The sequence below is a fragment of the Lethenteron reissneri genome, chromosome 8, assembly GCF_015708825.2.
Source record: "Lethenteron reissneri isolate LAM-NWPU_2019-01 chromosome 8, ASM1570882v1, whole genome shotgun sequence".
NCBI classification, from domain to species: Eukaryota; Metazoa; Chordata; class Hyperoartia; order Petromyzontiformes; family Petromyzontidae; genus Lethenteron; species Lethenteron reissneri.
In genome coordinates this window covers 11,942,527-11,961,544 of record NC_083786.1, presented here as the reverse complement: position 1 = coordinate 11,961,544, position 19,018 = coordinate 11,942,527, and the positions used below count along the sequence as shown (strand labels likewise).

The 19,018-nt window shown below is 48.6% G+C and overlaps 2 protein-coding genes across 4 annotated transcripts in view; one reads left to right on the top strand and one right to left on the bottom strand.

Annotated features, from left to right (window-relative positions):
• The first annotated feature begins 1,249 nt into the window (after positions 1–1,249).
• On the top strand, positions 1,250–15,476 carry MCM5 (minichromosome maintenance complex component 5). The gene is made up of 16 exons (XM_061580259.1): positions 1,250–1,544; positions 2,481–2,607; positions 3,294–3,422; positions 4,232–4,404; positions 4,568–4,723; positions 5,122–5,291; positions 5,707–5,878; positions 6,603–6,714; positions 7,100–7,243; positions 8,066–8,131; positions 9,754–9,930; positions 10,497–10,609; positions 11,290–11,418; positions 13,530–13,672; positions 14,010–14,137; positions 14,793–15,476. Exons 1-16 carry the CDS (start codon positions 1,375–1,377, stop codon positions 14,892–14,894), a joined length of 2,211 nt encoding a protein of 736 aa, XP_061436243.1. The 5' UTR covers positions 1,250–1,374; the 3' UTR covers positions 14,895–15,476.
• Positions 14,296–19,018, bottom strand: part of LOC133361333 (proton-coupled folate transporter-like) — a 20,265-nt gene continuing 15,542 nt past the window's right edge. For all 3 annotated transcript variants that reach the window (XM_061580274.1, XM_061580268.1, XM_061580280.1), the window contains 4 exons: positions 18,514–18,652; positions 17,923–18,006; positions 17,416–17,572; positions 14,296–15,930 (listed from right to left, as the gene is read on the bottom strand). In XM_061580274.1, coding sequence (XP_061436258.1) covers positions 15,849–15,930; positions 17,416–17,572; positions 17,923–18,006; positions 18,514–18,652 — 462 coding nt within the window. In that variant the 3' untranslated portion in view covers positions 14,296–15,848. The remainder of the gene's footprint in view (positions 15,931–17,415; positions 17,573–17,922; positions 18,007–18,513; positions 18,653–19,018) is intronic.

Here is a 19,018-nt window from a genome sequence, read left to right as displayed (position 1 = left end):
GCCTCCAGATAATATATCCAGCGTGATTTCCATTTCATGTGATGCAGCTATATGATGCCCAAAGAGATTGCAAACTTGCTCACTCGCCCATGCTGGACATCAGTGAGCTAAAGAGCTTCCTAGCTGATGGGCTTCCGCCTGCAGTCTCAATAAAGATTCTGTGTGGTGGCTCCACATACCGTGGAGAGGTGTGCATACCGTAGACAGCTGAACCTTAGGGGTTCCATAGTACCCCGGCTCTCGCATAATGTCCGTGATGCAGTCATTTTAAGTCCGTTGATGGTCGGCGATGCGGCAATCGACTCATCTCGACGAGCTGTACACGATGCACTATTCAAAGTAGAATTTTTCGATAACGGATTTTTTTATGCTAAAGTTTGGCGAGGATGTGCTTCTCCAAGCTAGTCGCGATGAAGTTGGATTCGAAAGTCTTTTTGAAGTCCTCGATCTCATCGAGAGCACCGAGAAAGGCAGATCATGGCCCGGATTCCCGATCACCAAGATCCCACCCGATCAACTTGTGCGTGCGAGCGTTCAGGGTTTCAGCGCAATCGTCCTCGCTGCGTTTCGACATCGCGGAGTGGCACTGATTTCGGATTGATTGGTACCCCAGTCGCGGAGTTAAGGGGCCGTCCATAAATGACGTCACACGACGTCACAAAAAGCCAGACCCCCCTCAAATATGACGTCACAAAGCTCTGCCCCCCCCCCCCCAAATAAAACATACTTCAAATCGTTTTAAACTATTGTCATTGTAGTGCGTATTTAAGGTGGCGATGCACTCTGATGTTGTAGGAGAAAACATTTATTTAAAAGTCTATTTATCATCAGGTGTGAAAATCACAGCAAGAAAATGTTCTTGCTGTGGTTTTCACACCTGATGATTATTTATTGTGTTGCAATCGAAACGTCGTGAAAATTGTAGAATTTGTGTTATTTTTATTATTTTATTATTTACCTTCTACGTGACTTTACCAAAGGAACCAATAATATGAATCCCTGCAGTCACGAAAGCTTTAAATCGAAACTTGCCCCATCAATCAAATCACGCGGGAGTTGAGAAGGGGGAGGGGCATCTATGGACGTCACCAAATTCCTCACTTGCTCATTGGCTCTCGTTGCCGCGACAAACCCTCAAGTTTCCGCCTTTATTTAAAGCTCTCAAGCCAATAAGCGTCGGACGGGCGATCACGTGGGAGGGAGGGAGGGAGGGGGCGGGGCGAGTTCACGCAACGTCACTAAATTTTCCCGGGAAAATTTTCGCGCCAAATTTGCCCCGTCACGACGTCACCGCCCGGCGGAGAGTTGCGAGCGAGAAGGGAAGGCGCGGCGCGAAACTTGTAACGGAGGATTTAGAAGAGAACTCGGCTCAACATGTCGGGCTTTGACGATCCCGGAGTGTTCTTCAGCGACACGTTCGGCGGGGACGACAATCAGAACGACGAGGGGCAAATTCGTCGTTCGCAGGCCAAGAAGAGGCTGCGCGAGTTCCTGCGTCAGTTTCGCATCGGCACCGACCGCACCGGCTTCACGTTCAAATACAGGTCTGGCCCTGCTGCACAACCACCTCGCCGCATTATTACGAAGCCAAAACAACCATGAACCCGTCTATAAAAGTAAACGCGAATAATGAAAATGCCGCGTTAGAAGGCGTCGCCATCGCGTGATGCCGAGAGATGGCGGGCGACTGGGGGAGATGTTCGCATCCAGCAGCGGATAGAACATGTTGATGTTGACGAACAGTCGTGTCATGGTGTGTACGTGGTTAGTGGAGCACCGAGGGATATACGTGTTGTCAATCCGCCGCTGAGTGGAAGGCCTCGCCACGCGTCGTGTCGCTCATCGGCGTTGTTTGGCCATACTTCACCACCATGGTCAATGCGGGTTTGGTGAGATGCGCGTGTCTCCACTATCGGCTCGGACACGACTGCTCTCAATGGTAGCCGCAGCTCATCCACGCTTGCAAACCTGGCGGCTTAAAAGTGTCCGCCCTGGGATGATGACAACTAAACTTCGCATTGTTTCGTGGTCGTTTCGATGTACTGCAGTGCGCGTGTTTGACCAAAGCTTGCGCCCTTCTACCCATTATCCGCAGGCAATGGGAAGTAGAAATCCAGCTGTCAATCAGATAGTTTAATGGTCTCTCCACCCCACGTGGGTTCTGGTTTTTGTTTTAACACCAAAACGTCACCAGGCTCTATAGTGCGGAATTGCCAATAGGGGGATGTGTTGCACAGGATTTCCGATTGACACCTACTATGAGCACGGTTGGCTACGTACGGTGCTAAAGAGGTTCTACATACATACGTATATACATACGATTGTTCAAATCTCCGTAGCTGTGGCCGGGGAATCAAAGTCGGGTCACTGAATATTTAGAACAGCGTGCTGACGACCACTGTGCCCACAGGGCACATGATTTCTACAATATCCACTGGACTCTTTCTGTGTGTGTGTGTGGTGACCCCAATGCTGAGCAGGGATGAGCTGAAGAGGCATTACAACCTGGGCGAGTTCTGGATCGAGGTGGAGCTGGAGGATCTGTCGAGCTTCGACGAAGACCTGGCTGACACCCTGACCAAGCAACCCGCTGAGTTCCTCCCCTTGGTACGTGCAGCTGCCGGGCATCAGCCCTCGCCCTATATGTCTTCTACTCCTCAGTCTCTTGCCATCACCATCCTGTGAGCTGGAAATAATTTATCCTTGTCCCACTCCCATACCATTTTATGTCCACCCCTTTCTGTATAGTCCTCCATTGAGGTGTAAATTTTGTTCAAATATTTAACCGAAATAATTTTCATCTGAGAAAATATTAATTAGCCACACGTGGCTATACTATGCATACACCTAATTTATCAGCTTCACAAAGGTTACATCAATAAGGCAACATTTTTGGGGCATGTAATGAGATGAGAAGGCTTGGCAAAATTGGGCATTACTGGTAATTTTGAGGGCAAGAGTTGGAGATGTGGACAAAGAAGTGATCTTATGAACAATGCATTGACGTGATTCAGTTCACAAGCAATGACAAAGTGTAGCATGTCACAAGAAAATGAGACCCAGGCAGAGATTGAGATCATGGCTGCCCCATTATGATGATTACCAAACAAGAGATTCCACAACGCTCCTCCAGGCTCTAGTATCAGTTCAGATTAGCACGGTTGGCTACGTACTTTGAAAGAACTTGAACCATACATACAGACTGGCCACTGGAGTTTATCAAACCCTCATCACTGCCACGGTTGTCGTGGGTCCTCCCCATCCTCTCCCCTCGCCGTGTCTGTCGCGCACAGTTTGAGGAGGCGGCACAGGAGCTGGCGGACGAGGTGACGCGCCCTCGCCCTGCCGGTGAGGAGCAGGTGCAGGACATCCAGGTGATGCTGCGCTCCGAGGCCAACCCGTCGTGCGTGCGCAACCTCAAGGTAAGAGCGCTGTTTGCGGTTGTCCTTGGTGGAACCGAGCCGAGCCGGGTGACTCCGTGCTGCGTCGGTGTAACCCCACGAGGTGCAGCCGTCCTGTGCCAACGGGCAGTCGGACCTGATGCAGGGATGACAGACGAGAAGAAATTTGGGATATTTCCCGGGAATATTAACCGTACAGAGTGGACCTATTGTTGAAGGAGCAAGACATTGAATACGAGTTTTGCTTATATTTGCTTTTATCTTTTAAGGGACAGGATTTTTTTTTAAACCCTCGTTTGTGAGACCTATCACAGTCAGCCTTTCCACGTTTACCAATCTTCTGCATTAAAATACAAATTTATTAGTTGCACACTACAAATAACTGATGATTGGTAAACACTTCCCATGTAAGGTAGAGGGCCCTGATTCAAATTAAGGTTCTCTTATGACACATGCATGATTGATTTAAGCAAGTAGGAATTTGTAAACTAGGTAAAACATTTGACCATGCTTCAACTTTATGCTTGACCTTATTGATAAAGGAGGAAGAGGGGGGTGCTCAGGGACCGGTTCATGTTAGCCGTGGCCAAGAATAAAACTCAGGTTGTTGGGTTTGTAACACTGTTCACGAAACACTGTACCACTTCTCCCACCTGGGCAAACATAAATGAGAGTAAAGCAAGAAAACACACGTGCACCGTTGGAATAAAACTGGGATCTTGACTTGTCGAACCTCCGACCACTGCCCTGCGGTAACACCGCTGTAAAAGCCTTTTAAATGTGTGCGTTTTCACCGCTCGTCCCTTCGTTCGTCCCCCTCGCCCCGCCAGTCGGAGCAGATGGCGAAGCTTGTGAAGATCCCGGGCATCATCATTGCGGCCACGGCCGTCCGCTCGAAGGCCACGCGCATCGCCATCCAGTGCCGCAGCTGCCGCAACACCATCAACAACATCCCCGTGAAGCCCGGCCTCGAGGGATATGCCATGCCTCGCAAGTGCAACTCGTGAGTGCGGCGCTCCCGTCATGTCTGCCAGCGAACTGGGGGTGCCCTGCAGTGGCCAGATGTTAACTACCTTGCCCGGTATACAGGAAGTCGTGGGTTCGATCCCGACGCTACGTCCCTTGCTTAACTTGTTCCCACCGATTTGTGGTTGCCCTTCGTGCAGTGAGCAGGCGGGGCGGCCCAGCTGTCCCATGGACCCGTACTTCATCATGCCGGATAAGTGCAAGTGCGTGGACTACCAGACCCTCAAGCTGCAGGAGGCCCCTGACGCCGTGCCGCATGGGGAGATGCCGCGACACATGCAGCTCTACTGCGACCGGTCAGCATCGCCACCTCGCTTTGCCGTCGTGCGGTGTCTTTTGTATTTTAAGAAGTTCATGAATAGCATGGTCGCTGCTACCGTGGTACAATGGGTTAGTACATTGGACTTGCAATAGCGCCGCAGTGGCGAGATGTTAACTCCCTCGCCTGGTATGCAGGAGGTCGTGGGTGCGATCCCAACCCTGCCGCCTGCATATTTGAAGTTTGCATGTTCTCCTTTATGTCACCAGAACATGTACACTTATTAAAACTTTTGTTGCATGTATATTGCTTGCGATGATGTAACATCTGGATCAGAAACATGGACACTTACAAGTGTTCAATTACAACCAAACTCATAAAAACATACGACACAAAAGCGTTCCTGTGCCTATTTACTTTCCCCCCGCCACACAGCTACCTGTGCGACCGTGTGGTGCCGGGCAATCGTGTCACGGTGATGGGCATCTACTCCATCAAGAAGGCGTTCACCAAGATGCAGGGCAAGGGCCGGGATCGCGCAGGAGCTGGAATTCGTAACCCGTACCTCCGCGTCGTCGGAATCACCGTGGACACGGACGGCGCCGGTGAGCAGCCTATCCATCGCCGCCGCTGCTGCGGTTGCTCTTGCTCTTTAACCCTTTCCTGTTCCGATGACACCATTTGGAGCCAGCTTTCGTAGAGTGTGGTTGTGTTGCAACGGTTCTCTGTTGTGAGTGCAATGTCTTTAAAAACAATGGCGCTACGCCTCTATAAATATAATTAACGATAACCACTTTGCTCGCTCCGAGATGCAGCGGTGAATGGGGCACCCCACCCTGCAACTTGCAGATGTCTCGGAACGGGAAAGGGTTTAACGTTACTGCCACTAAGGCTGCTGCTGCCATCATTGCAGCTGCTGTTGCTTGCACTGCTTCCCCTGGTGCTGCTACAAATTTTGCTGCTCTTGTCAAGACCGCTGTTGTTGCTAACACCCTGTGAACGATTATTGTCCCACCACAGGCCGCAGCATGGGCATTGCACTGAACCCACAGGAGGAGGAGGAAATTCGGCAGCTGGCTGCGTCGCCCAGCGTCTACGAGACCATCGCGCGGAGCATCGCGCCCTCCATCTACGGATTCGTGGACATCAAGAAGGCCATCGCGAGCCTGCTCATCGGGGGCTCGCGGAAGAGGTGACGTCACACCCTCGCAGCATGGCGACGGCTGGCTCAAGATGATAATTTTGTCATTGTCACAGAACAGACGACAGTGATTTTATTGTGTTGTCGAATACCGCGGTGACCCTGGGAACAGGGTGTAGCTGGCCCGTGGCAAGATAACCAGACTGCCCGATGTACAGGAGATGTAGCACAATATGTTGCAGCAATTCCTATGTGCAGTTCCAAGGCTTTACAATTCATAATAATACGAATATTACAGCTCTATGTCAGTCCACCACTGTATGAAGGCCTCTCCCCCACACCGTGCTGGTCATGGGGGTTGTTTGACCATACTTCACCATGTTGGTCAGCGCAGGTTGGTAAAGTGGAAGGACACCCAAGGTTGCTTCTGATATCACTCGCTGCTAATGTTAGCCGTGGCCAGGATTAAAGCTTTGGTTTGCAAGTTCTTAGCATGAGTGTGCTTTATCTCTACGCCATCAGTCCACGCATAGGTAGTTCTTAATTGTGCTTGCATCTCATTTGTGATGGCAATATATTGTGCTGAGTGACTGCTTCTGAAAAAAAAATTCTGTAAAACTATTTTAATAAAAAAACTGTAGTCAAATTTGAAGACTACATTACCATATGTAATCTGCCTTTTGCAAATACAGTATTTTCTCATAGCTTCATATGTATTGAAACATTTGTGTGTGCTGTGTGTATATGAATGCCGTGCGATTGGGACCCATTGCAGGCTGCCGGATGGACTCACGCGCAGGGGTGACATCAATCTGCTGCTGCTGGGTGACCCCGGCACGGCCAAGTCTCAGCTGCTGAAGTTTGTGGAGCGCTGCTCTCCAATCGGGGTGAGCGTGCGTGGAATCCCTGGCCTGCGGTGGCGTGGTTCCAAATCAAATGTGACGTTGCGCAAACCTCCCCCGTGGCTCTCAAACACCGGTTATGCGTGGTGGTCACCCCCTTGTTAAGTGCCATCCAGGCTCGTACCTGCTTAGCTTTCGAGAGCCGATGAGATCTGTTGCATTGCGTGTTATTTTTGTTGTGGGCAGCAGAAGGCAGTGCAACAAAAAATAATTGTAATATTGGACTTAGATGCTGCTTCGACTAAACTCCCCACTTTGAACCAGCACTGACGTTGCTCAGCACACAGGATTAATGAAAAGTGCTTTAACCGGACGATTAACGTGTTCTCTCGCCTGCTCCGGTGCGCCTGTGTGCGTGTGCTGCACAAAGGTTTACACGTCGGGCAAGGGCAGCAGTGCGGCGGGACTCACGGCCTCTGTGATTCGCGACCCTGCCACGCGCAACTTTATCATGGAGGGTGGCGCCATGGTGCTCGCTGATGGTGGCGTCGTGTGCATCGACGAGTTCGACAAGGTCCGCTTTGGTGTACCAGCCTACACTGCTATCTTCCATCCTGCCTGCCTGTCCACTGTCGTGAACCAGCCTACCGCTTTCTTCCATCCTTGCCTGCCTGTGTGTGTTGGCTTGCCAGCCTACTGTTTGCTCTGATTCTGCTGCCTGTTGGCACAGGCCTGCCTCTTATTCCTGTCCTGCATTCCCTTTCGCACAGACAAACACCTGCCCACTCCTCAGAAGCAGCGTGATTCACACCGCGAGCTTTGTGCTGTGAAAGTTAAAAAAAATTATGTATAGCTGGATGAATTGCAACGTTTTAGTCTCACCTCCACATTAGTTTAGTCAGGAAATGGCTTCGGTTGTTGCGTGGCTTGATTGTTTCAACGCCACCATTAAAATTTTCGGAGATCACAGCAGAGGCAAAAAGTTGAATTTGTCGAACTTTTGTTGGCTGGTTATGGTGGCATGCGTGCCAGTGACTTGCAGCATCCAGCGATTTGGGATGAGTTGGTGAGACTTTAAGCTAAAACGTCATGTCATTATTATTTTAAACATTAAAATTATATTTGTCCGTGGGAGGCATATATCGGTTGTCGACTTATTTTAATATTTTAAAAGTTACCTCAAACACATGTCATGAATGTAGCAAAATAACTTGAAACATTTAAATCGGCTCTGTGGCAAAGATGAACATGAATGCATTGGAAATTAAGAAAATCTTAGGTCTGAACTTCAACAGGAGGAAGCGGATTTTGGAGCCGAGCAGAGGGGTTGAGAGTGTTGGACTCCAGTAACATCGTACCTCTCTCCCCCCCCCCCGCCCCACCGTTTGCTGCTCAGATGCGTGAGGATGACCGTGTGGCCATCCACGAAGCCATGGAGCAGCAGACCATTTCCATCGCCAAGGTGCGCTGATGTTGTGCGGAAGGTCGTGAGTGTGATCCCGATCCTGACGCCTGTATATTTGAGGTTTGCATGTTCTCCCCGTGGTCGCGTGTATTTTTCTCCGGGTCCTCCAGTTTTTTCCTCCATCTTTAGAACCCACATGCGTTTAGAGTATTTGGCTGCTATTCATTTCCACATAAGCCACTTCGTTGAGCGATCATTTGTGGCCAGGTTTCTTTTGAAAAAGAGCACTATACAGCTTCTTGGTTCTTTCGTTAAAGTCATGTAGAAGGGAAATAATAAAATAATAAAAATCTAATCAAAATTCTCACGACATTTCGGCCACAACGCAAGCAGCCGTCCTCAGGTGAAGAACAGGGCTGTCGGAAAGACAGCGTCCGAAGCACTATACAGCTCAGTGGGCCTTACCTGGTAAAATAAATGTCGTTAGTAATCTCGTGCCTTTTGTGAAATCTCTTCTCCCACTTTGCACCAATTTCACAATCTTGTTGCTGAAATAGCCTAATGTGCATCGACACCTACCCACACTCCTCGAACTCCCAGGTGTCAACTTCTAAAAGTGTTTTGCTTTATACTCCAGTGGAATGCTTTAGTATTCGTTGTTCATTCCTTGCTTTCACATCTCCGCACCGCAAATGTATGCCTGCAGATGATTATCGTCGTTAATTTTTAAAGAGGATTGGCTCGTGAGATTCACGTTTCGGTTGCAAGGAGGTCCTGATGAGATGGCAGCAGCTCCTTCATCAGTTACACTTTTAACTTACAGTTTAAATTAAACCCTCAGACATGGCCAATTAATAAAACATGGCACAATAATGTCGTTTTGCATTTTAATCATGTAAATACATTATGAATGCAATATGTAAATATCACATACTCCATTAACATTCACAACTATTGTATAACACCGTATTAAAAGTTACAAAACATTAAATTGTGAGCTTGCTAACTCCGTGTTTGTAACTAAGTGGGAGAAAAGTGGTGGTACAGATGTAATCTTGCAATATATTTTTCATTGCAGTCATTTTACTTCTTCCACATGGTTATTTTATCTCGGGGTTTCAGAAACTCTACAAACGGCCATATTTGGTGAACCTCTAGGGGGCCCCTAGCCCAAAAGGGGTACCCAGAGTGGTGTCAAAATATACTGTGCCGATCCTAATCTATGTGTTTGCACTGCAGGTTTTCGCTGCTGTGCTCTACAGCTCTGCGGTGTTTTTCGGGTTCTAACGGCGTCCTTATTCAGGATGACGTCTGATGCTGCTTGTGCTTTGGGAGCTTCTTCGGAAGAAGCTACCTGCACAAATGCGCGTGTGTGGGGAGTGGTAGTGCAACGGTTAGCGCGTAGCGCTATGAACCCGGTGACCCGAGTTTGATTTCCGCTCGTGGTCAACACCAGTGACGATTATCTGAACCGGTCCTGGGCCTCCCCTCAGTCGACTCGTCCTCAATTGAGTACCTGGTGCGGTGTGTAAACATTGCCTCGAGGGAGACAAAGGCGTCCGGGCGTGGTGTTGGCCACCCACCCCTTCATGTGCCATGCCGGCCTTTGCTCGCTAACAGCACTTGCCCCAACAGTCTGTTTAGGCTAAACGGGGGATCTTTGTCTTTGTGTGGTGCAGGCCGGCATCACGACCACCCTAAACTCGCGCTGCTCTGTGCTGGCGGCGGCCAACTCCGTGTTTGGCCGCTGGGACGACTCGAAGGGCGAGGAGAACATCGACTTCATGCCGACGATTCTGAGCCGATTCGACATGATCTTCATCATCAAGGATGAGCACAATGAGAAGAGGGACATGGTAATAATTACCCTTTGCACCAAATACGTTTTGCGGCCTTGAACCATTGTATAAATAAATTTTGTAATAAAATAGCTCCTTATTTGGGAAAGGCCTCATGGAGTCTCCAAGTTTTCCTTAACAGGAGGATCCTACTTTGGAATGTTTGGTCAATATATTAATTGTTTTGCATGTGGGAGTCACCTGTAGTTCACCATCCGAGGTGCGCTCCTACAGAGATGTTCGCCGTCTCGCAATAAAACCCGACTTGTGCAGCATTCAGAGCTGGAAAATATTGGTTTGGAATCAAATAGGCTGATGATCGAATACGTATTTATTAGCATGTGTATTTGGAGACACGGAACAGAGGACTGCTTGTGCACGTGATGCTGCTTCATGACAATGCACAATAAATAAATATTCAGTAGCATTTTTACGTGCTATGAAGAAGGTCCATTGCCTGCAACGTCACCTGTTATACATTTCTTTTTTTTACGGCCACTCTTATTGACGAGTGCACTGGCGTAGGATGGTTTTGAGCAACCGATCCTGCATGACGTCCCTCTGCTGCCGACTCGTATCTGCAGATCCTGGCCAAGCACGTGATGAACGTCCACCTCAACGCCAAGACGCAGATGCAGGCCGTGGAGGGGGAGATCGAACTGTCCACGCTCAAGAAGTTCATCGCCTACTGCCGCTCGTGAGCGCGCGCACACACATGCACGGCACGAGAGCGACACGTTATAAAGGTGCAGCTCTGAAATTGCTCGCTTGTGACAATGGTGGTGCAAGAGCCTCCAAGACTGAGCCCGAGAGAGTTCCCCTCCTACCTAATGGAGTGTTTTGGCCCACTCTTCCACGCTGGCCAGATGTATTGGAAGCGGTGGGATTATCTACATCCCACCACACGTGACCTGCGAACCGACTAAAGTTCTGTGGGTGCACTCATTTATACTGCTGGGTGGTGGACAGAGGTGGGAGAGATATGGGAACAAAACCATCGACCCTGATTGCAAGTCCAGTGTGCTAACCGTTACACGGCGGCATCATCCCAAGAACACTTGTTTGGCGCTCTTATATTGCACAAAGCGACTTTGGCGGCCCATTGGAGGCTATGCCGAATGCGTCACTTCGGGCTAAGATGAAAGCTCCCTTTCCCATTTCATAATGCCGTGTCGATTTCCCTCGAGGCTCCCTGCGGAGGCAGCTGGTGCGTTATATCGCCTGGCGCGGGTCATCCCGTAATGCACGTACCCTCATTAAGCCAAGAGAGTGAAGAGAGAGATGCTCGCGATGATTGCGTTTTGTCCATGGCGGACGGGGGAACGCTTCGCTTAAGCTAACTTTTGTTGCCTTGGGGCCGATTTTCACGCGTGCCAGGAAATGCGGCCCTCGCATGTCGGCCGAAGCGTGCGAGAAGCTGAAGAACCGCTACGTGCTGATGCGCAGCGGAGCGCGCGAGCACGACCGTGACCGCGACCACCGCAACTCCATCCCCATCACCGTCCGGTAACGCGCACGGGTGCCTGGGCGCCTCCTGGGAGAGTAATTCCGACAGTCTTAATAAAAATTCTGATTCTGGTAGATAGTGATTAACAATTAGTCATTTTTCGATTTAAAGCTTTCGTGACTGCAGGGATTCATCTTCTTGGTTCTTTCGGTAAAGTCACGTAGAAGGGAAGTAATAAAATAATAAAAATAAAACATAATAAAACAATTCTCACGACGTTTCGGCCACAACGCAAGCAGCCGTCCTCAGGTGAAAACCAGGTCCGTCGAGGCGACAGAGTCTGAATGAAACAGCACACGGGCTTAGAGCATATATATAAGCTGGGCGCATTGACAAAGGAATTTGCATATCAACAGGAATTTAGCATATTTATGGGAAATGCAGGAATGTAATTAGTACTGCATATGCATGTGCATTATGCAGGATTAACAGCATCAAAGGGAGCTGCAGTTACTGCTGCTGCAGCAGTTACTGCTGCTGCAGCAGTTGCTGCTGCTGCTGCAGTTTCTGCTGCTGCTGCAGTTGCTGCTGCTGCTGCACTTGCTGCTGCTGCTGCTGCACTTGCTGCTGCTGCACTTGCTGCTGCTGCTGCACTTGCTGCTGCTGCTGCACTTGCTGCTGCTGCTGCACTTGCTGCTGCTGCTGCACTTGCTGCTGCTGCTGCACTTGCTGCTGCTGCTGCAGTTGCTGCCTTATCCATTTTAATATAACACTATGTATTATTCTACCCACCCTAATGTGTATCATACTGCTATATGTTTACTGTACAATTACGACACCATACATTACTCTGCACACTGCACCACTCACTGGCATGGTGCATTGTGCAGAGTAATGTATGGTGTCGTAATTGTACAGTAAACATATAGCAGTATGATACACATTAGGGTGGGTAGAATAATACATAGTGTTATATTAAAATGGATAAGGCAGCAAGTGCAGCAGCAGCAGCAACTGCAGCAGCAGCAGCAACTGCAGCAGCAGCAGAAACTGCAGCAGCAGCAGCAACTGCTGCAGCAGCAGTAACTGCAGCTCCCTTTGATGCTGTTAATCCTGCATAATGCACATGCATATGCAGTACTAATTACATTCCTGCATTTCCCATAAATATGCTAAATTCCTGTTGATATGCAAATTCCTTTGTCAATGCGCCCAGCTTATATATATGCTCTAAGCCCGTGTGCTGTTTCATTCAGACTCTGTCGCCTCGACGGACCTGGTTTTCACCTGAGGACGGCTGCTTGCGTTGTGGCCGAAACGTCGTGAGAATTGTTTTATTATGTTTTATTTTTATTATTTTATTACTTCCCTTCTACGTGACTTTACCGAAAGAACCAAGAAGAATTAGTCATTTATCGAGGAACGCCACATTTTCAGGGGGGTTCTGCTACGTTGAGTTTTTATTTTTAAGGTGTCGGAAAATCTTGAGTTGTTTATATTTACGTGGGAGGAAAACCGGAGCGCATGGAGAATATCCCCGTACAGATAGAAATGTTGGTCCGCTTGATATTTCGTCTTCTCCGGTGAGCTACGGTATGGCACCTCGACACTCACGGGGAGTTTCACAACATTTGCGTGATCCACCAACTGTAATCTAAATACAAATTACTAGTTACTTGGAGGTAATTCAGATGTCAATTTCAAATGTAATTAAATTGTTTAAATTACAATTGAATTTAATAAGTTCGAGACTGCCCATCTCTGCTGCTGGGATCCTTTGTTTCATTCTCGGTTTCAGCCGGCTGTGATTTAAACCAAGTTCTCAAGTGCAGTTAATGATCTGCATCCGATAAAGACGCAGATCATTAACAATACAACTTTATTTGATACATGGGTGTCAGACACGGGTACTCCTTGGTCGCTCCCAAATATATTTTAAATTCATTTGGCTCGAGCGAAACCATTCCACGTGACCACCCCAAATTACCTCTCTGCGTGATGACCCCCACGCCAGAGATTGCGCCGAGTAAAGTCGCGCGCGTCTTGCGGCTCTCGGCCACGTATGGATTTCGGCGAGCAGCTCCGTCGGGTCCTGGAAGTTCGGCCGCTCCCGTTTTAATCGCCACCCCCCCCCCCCCCCCCCCCCCGTGCTCGTCGCCGACGCTCGCAGGCAGCTGGAGGCCATCGTCCGCATCTCAGAGTCTCAGGCCAAGATGCGGCTGCAGCCATTTGCCACGGAGGCACACGTGGACGAGGCTCTGCGGCTCTTCCAGGTGTCCACCCTGGACGCGGCGCTGTCCGGCAGCCTGAGCGGTACGTGTGGGGCTTGTCTGCTCGCGCACCCACACCCACGCACGCCCCACGCACACCGTGCATCCTTACACACGCCCTCTCCCCATGTCTTGGCCACAGCTCAAGACGCACGTGTTAGCACGCGCACTGCGATCGGCGTGATCTCCGGCGTGATTGTTGTCAATCCACTGCTGGATGGAGGCATCCCCACACCACGTTGGTCATGGGGCTGTTCTAAGCAGCAGCATTCCCCGCTTCAGTTATTCTTCGCCCGCCGATCTTCTCAACATCCCGTTATTTCTCAATAAATTATCATCGTAATGGCGACGCGTAACGTGTTCGCTTGTCCGCCGCGCAGGCGCGGAGGGCTTCACAACGCAGGAGGACCAGGAGCTGCTGGCGCGCGTCGAGAAGCAGCTGAAGCGCCGCTTCGCCATCGGCTCCCAGGTGTCGGAGCACAGCATCGTCCAGGACTTCCTCAAGCAGGTGCTTGGTCTTTTACTCGTGAAGTTGAAATATCTTGCTGGCTCAATCGCAGGCTGCTGTACCTCAACTTGTTGTCGCGAGCCTTTAATGTTCCAAGATGTACGTGTAGCTGATGGTGAAATGTTGTGTAAATGCGTAAGAATAATTTTTCTTAGACATTGTAAAAGTGAACTCGATTTATTTGTGTTTTCAATAAGTGTTAAAGATCCATATTAGTGTTCCGAGTCACGTGATACAATTGGCTTTGTACCAGCAAAGTAAAAAGGCACAGTTCCATTATTTGTTGGCACTACATCAGCTAATGCCGGTATTTCAAACACGAGCGCGTTACGAGATACGAACAGTGATTTACTTGCACGTTATTTCAATAAATAACACTGATACTTTTCCAGGGCTTCTCCAGTCAAATACAATGTAAACATTGTGCAAATGTCGACCGTAACAATATTAAAACGTAATAATATATTCCGCAGCATTTTTCAAATAACCTATGCAGAGTAGGGTTGTGTGGATCTGGATAATGTCTTTGCTTCAATCGGCTGCTTCTAAGTGTAACTTAAAATGGATGTCCGTTTCAGTGGGATGACTGTAATTCTGCGCTTCCAGATTAATCGCAATCGCGGGGGAACTTGTCCTGCTTTTCTTTTTTCACCAGAAATACCCGGAGCATGCCATCTACAAGGTGCTGCACCTGATGCTTCGGCGTGGAGAGCTGCAGCACAGGGTGCAGCGCAAGGTCCTGTACCGTGTCAAGTGAGCCTGCATCCCTCCCCACCGCTACTCACGCGCCTGTGTCTCAGACCACGTGCCGGTCATGGAAAGCGGAGGACAAATGGTCATTGAGCTCGTGGTTAAATCCACGGGCTTGCATCACGATTATTCGATGGAAGTAGATTCTTGCGCGCGTCGAATCGTGTGCGTAGCTTATGGTTGACACGCGCATTGTATGCGATTGTTGCCAATAGCCTAATGGGACCAACAACAAAATGAACCGATATCGGGGTATGAGATCTTACGGATGGGGAAGAAAATATTCGGTGTAATCAGATCTTGAATCGAGGTAGTTTATTGAACCACGAAGAAGTGTGGTGAATCATTAAGTGCCTGCTAACCCAATTTTCCAATAATTGACAGTCTCCTGTCTCGTTAACGTACAACATGACAGATTAGTCTTCAGAAGTAAAATCCCACTCTGGGACCCATAGTGATCATGCAGCATCCCATAGCTTGCTTTGATGTGTCTTTCCAAAGTAGTACTGCATTTGTGTGTTTTTTTTTCCATTTTGTCTTGTGCTTTGTACTGCACTTGGTTTAACTCAATAAAGTGTTCATTACAGAACTCGGTTGTTTGAAGTGTTGTGGTGGTTTTTTTGCCCTACAAGCAGCCCTCGTGTCAAACCTTGTGGGTGGGGGGTCACATTTTGGTGAATGCAATTTCTGTCAGGCACCTGAATATTAACTACAATGCTTGAGCGGATACGGTATCGCTACGAATCACGTGCGGCTAGTTTAGTTTTAATTCCCATTGATGTGCACATTGCCCTGTGTACAAAGTCCCTCGGCGTTGTATTGCAGCGTGCTGGCACGCAGTGACAACGAGCGGGTTACATAGTCGTGGCACAGGGCGAGCTTGGGCACAAGCAGGGGGGTCTGAAGAACCCGCCAATGATGCCACCATCGCCACGCCTGGACGCGACGGAGCAGCGCAGGATCAGTTAACGTTCCTCTGCACGGCGTGGTTGGGCGAAGAGTTTGCTGCTCCTGGCAAGAAGCGAGACTCCTTGTCGATCCACCTGGTGGCACAAGGTGGAATCGTGAACACATACACCGAGCTATGAGGGTACAGAAAATCCAGCGCACTGTAATTTGACGTCAACATCACGTGGGCAGATATACTGCCGTTCATCACCTCCCGCCCAGCGGCATGTGGGAATGGGTGAGACTTTTCATACTGCTTTTGTATTTTCTGATTCGTCGAGTAACATAACCGACGGCCGTCATGTCGGTCATTTACTTCACGACGGCTGGACATCTCAGCTCTACGGAGGTGATATGCTTAGGTTTTTTTGGTAAGTCACGTAGGTTAAAAATAAAAATAATAATAGAAATAAAATAATAAATCACGACGTTTCGGAGGCAACACAAGTCTCCATCATCAGGTGGGACCGTCACAGGTAAATTTACTGTATCAAGTGAGGAAAAATCTAAGAGAAGCTTTTAAATACAAGTTAAGGGGGAGGGGGGGCTTATCTGAAAGTGGTAGCCAGGGAACGGAACGGTGGGGGGGGCTAAAAGGGAACAATTAGTGCACCTCAACTTGGGGTTGCGGCCGATGTTAGCTGACATACAAAATAGCAGTACTGTTAAACGCTGGGGATGTCAACACTGGGAAAAGTAGACTAGTACATGTCAAATAAGATGGTCCATGTGTAGTTAAATCCCATCTGTAAAAGATGTCATTCCTGACTTGCAATACCCTGGAGTCTATAAATTGAGTTGCAGCTGTGGCAAATGTTACATTGGGGAAACGAAACATCATGTCTCCGATCGTGTCCGCGAGCACAAGTCAGATCTGAAACACGGCAAATTGAGTCTTCCGCCGTTGCCGATCATTGCTACAACGCTGTGGGCTCTCATGATATTGTCTTTTCCGAGACCAAGGTGCTCTGCAAACCTTCTGGCTACCATCAAAGGTTTGTACACAAAGCCATCCAGATATACAAAGACAGACATAACTTCAACCGTGATGATGGGTACAAACTGAGTAATCATTGGAAATATGTTATTAACCATGTAAAAAATATTTAACTACACATTTGTACCATCTTATTTGACAGGTACTATTCTACTTTACCCAGTGTTGACATCCCTAGCTGTTTAACAGTACTGCTTTTTTGTATTTTGGATGTCAGCTAACACTGGCCGTAACCCCAAGTTGAGGTGCACCAATTGTTCCCTTTTAGCCCCCCCCCACCATTCCATTCCCTGGCTACCACATTCAGATAAGCCCCTCCCCCTTGTATTTAAGAGCTTGTCTCTTAGATTTTTCCTCACTTGATACAGTAAATTTAGCTGTGACGGTCCCACCTGATGATGGAGACTTGTGTTGCCTCCGAAAAGTCGTGATTTATTATTTTATTTCTATTTTTATTATTTATTTGTATTATTTACCTACGTGACTTTACTGAAAAAACCTAAGAGTATGAATCCTTGCAGTCACGAAAGCTTCAAATCTAGAACTACGGGGGTGAGGCGCAGGAGCCCGTCGAGCGGCTCACTGCAAGAGGATGAGCATGATGACGCCGAGCCCTCCCAGCAGGATGAAGCAGAAGCCGGGGAAGTAGGGCAGCGTGGCCGGGTAGAGCGCGCTCAGCACGGACGAGGTGATGAGAATGAACGCCGTCTCCAGGGACGCGAACGCCGAGAACACAGCTCCTGGGCGCGCCGCCGACAGTGAGACACGGATACCACCGTTGTTACCACCGTCGTTACCACCATCAACGTCGCCAAGAGAATCGTCGGAAGTAATCGTCATCGTTCCAACATGACAGCGATCACCGACGAGTACAGTTGTCATTGTCAATAAGCTATTGTCAGTCTCGCGGATTAAAAAAATTGGCAGGAGAACCCTGAACAAAGCCTTGACAATCGGTGAGGCCTTTCTGACTAAACAAGCATCATGTAATAATATGGATTAATGGTAGACCCCATGCAACTGGCAATTATTCAACGCTCAACACACGGAAGGATAATTATAATAAGCAATTACTGTAAAGCTCTCGTACCCTGTTCGGAGCTGGTGGCCAGCCTTGATGTCTGTGCCCGTATCATGGCACCAGGGATGCCTGATACACTGGCCAGCCCAGCCGCTGGAAGGAAAAACGTACAACGGGTGTGGACAATAAGTACGACGTTGTTAGAGAATATATCAGCAACAATTTTGGCTTTAATCGTTTCTTACATTTCTCTTCATTGGTATTGCACTCGTAACTTTCTGCATTGTTATGTCCCTCTGCACATCTTAAATACAGCTGAGTGAAGTTTCACTATAAAATGAGAGCTCGTAAAAATCTTAATTTGCCATTTCATTGCTTCTCATAAGGTTCATGCACAGCGAACAGTTGACTCAGAGCAAGCCAAAATAAATTAATTTCTGGGAGCATCCACACGATGTTTTCCAAGTGCATCCGAGGTCTCCTCGCACGTTATTTTACGCTCCAATATGGCAGCAAAAGCAGTTTATGTGAATCGTGCCTCATATCACTCGTACGTTTGGCACTTGCGCCATTCATATCTCGCAAGGTGACGACGAGGTCGCCCCTTTCACGACCGAGTCTAGCCTGCAGTGGCACAGTCTCTTCGTAGCAGCGGCTCACCGAGGAAGACCATCCAGGGAACGGAGGCACAGGCCATGAGGCCAAATGATATGACCCGGATCAGCATGGCCCCCTTGGCAAGAGAAAAGCCGCGAGCCAGCTTCAACAACAGCGGAAAGAGCACCAGTAGACACATACCCTGCTCGCCACACACACGCACACAGGCATCGAACCCCCAGTTATTCTGAGGTCTCATGATGTAAGCTGTCTCTGGTGTGGACCAATCAGTTTCAAAGACAATGCATCATATACTACCAGAGCATGTTTGTTGTTGCATGTTCTACACAAGTATTATGTGGTTAATGCAGACATGATTCCTTGCAAAAGGTTTCACTTTGGTGTTTTAACATTTTAACACCTGTTTTATTGTCAGAAAGGGTAAAACCCAATTTTATAATGTAGATCACTTAGTGCCTGTCGAGGCAGGCACACAGCATAGGTGACAGTGCAGTCGGTAAAGATGTAACGATCTCCCTCTCCTCCTACGTGAATGCTGATCAATGCC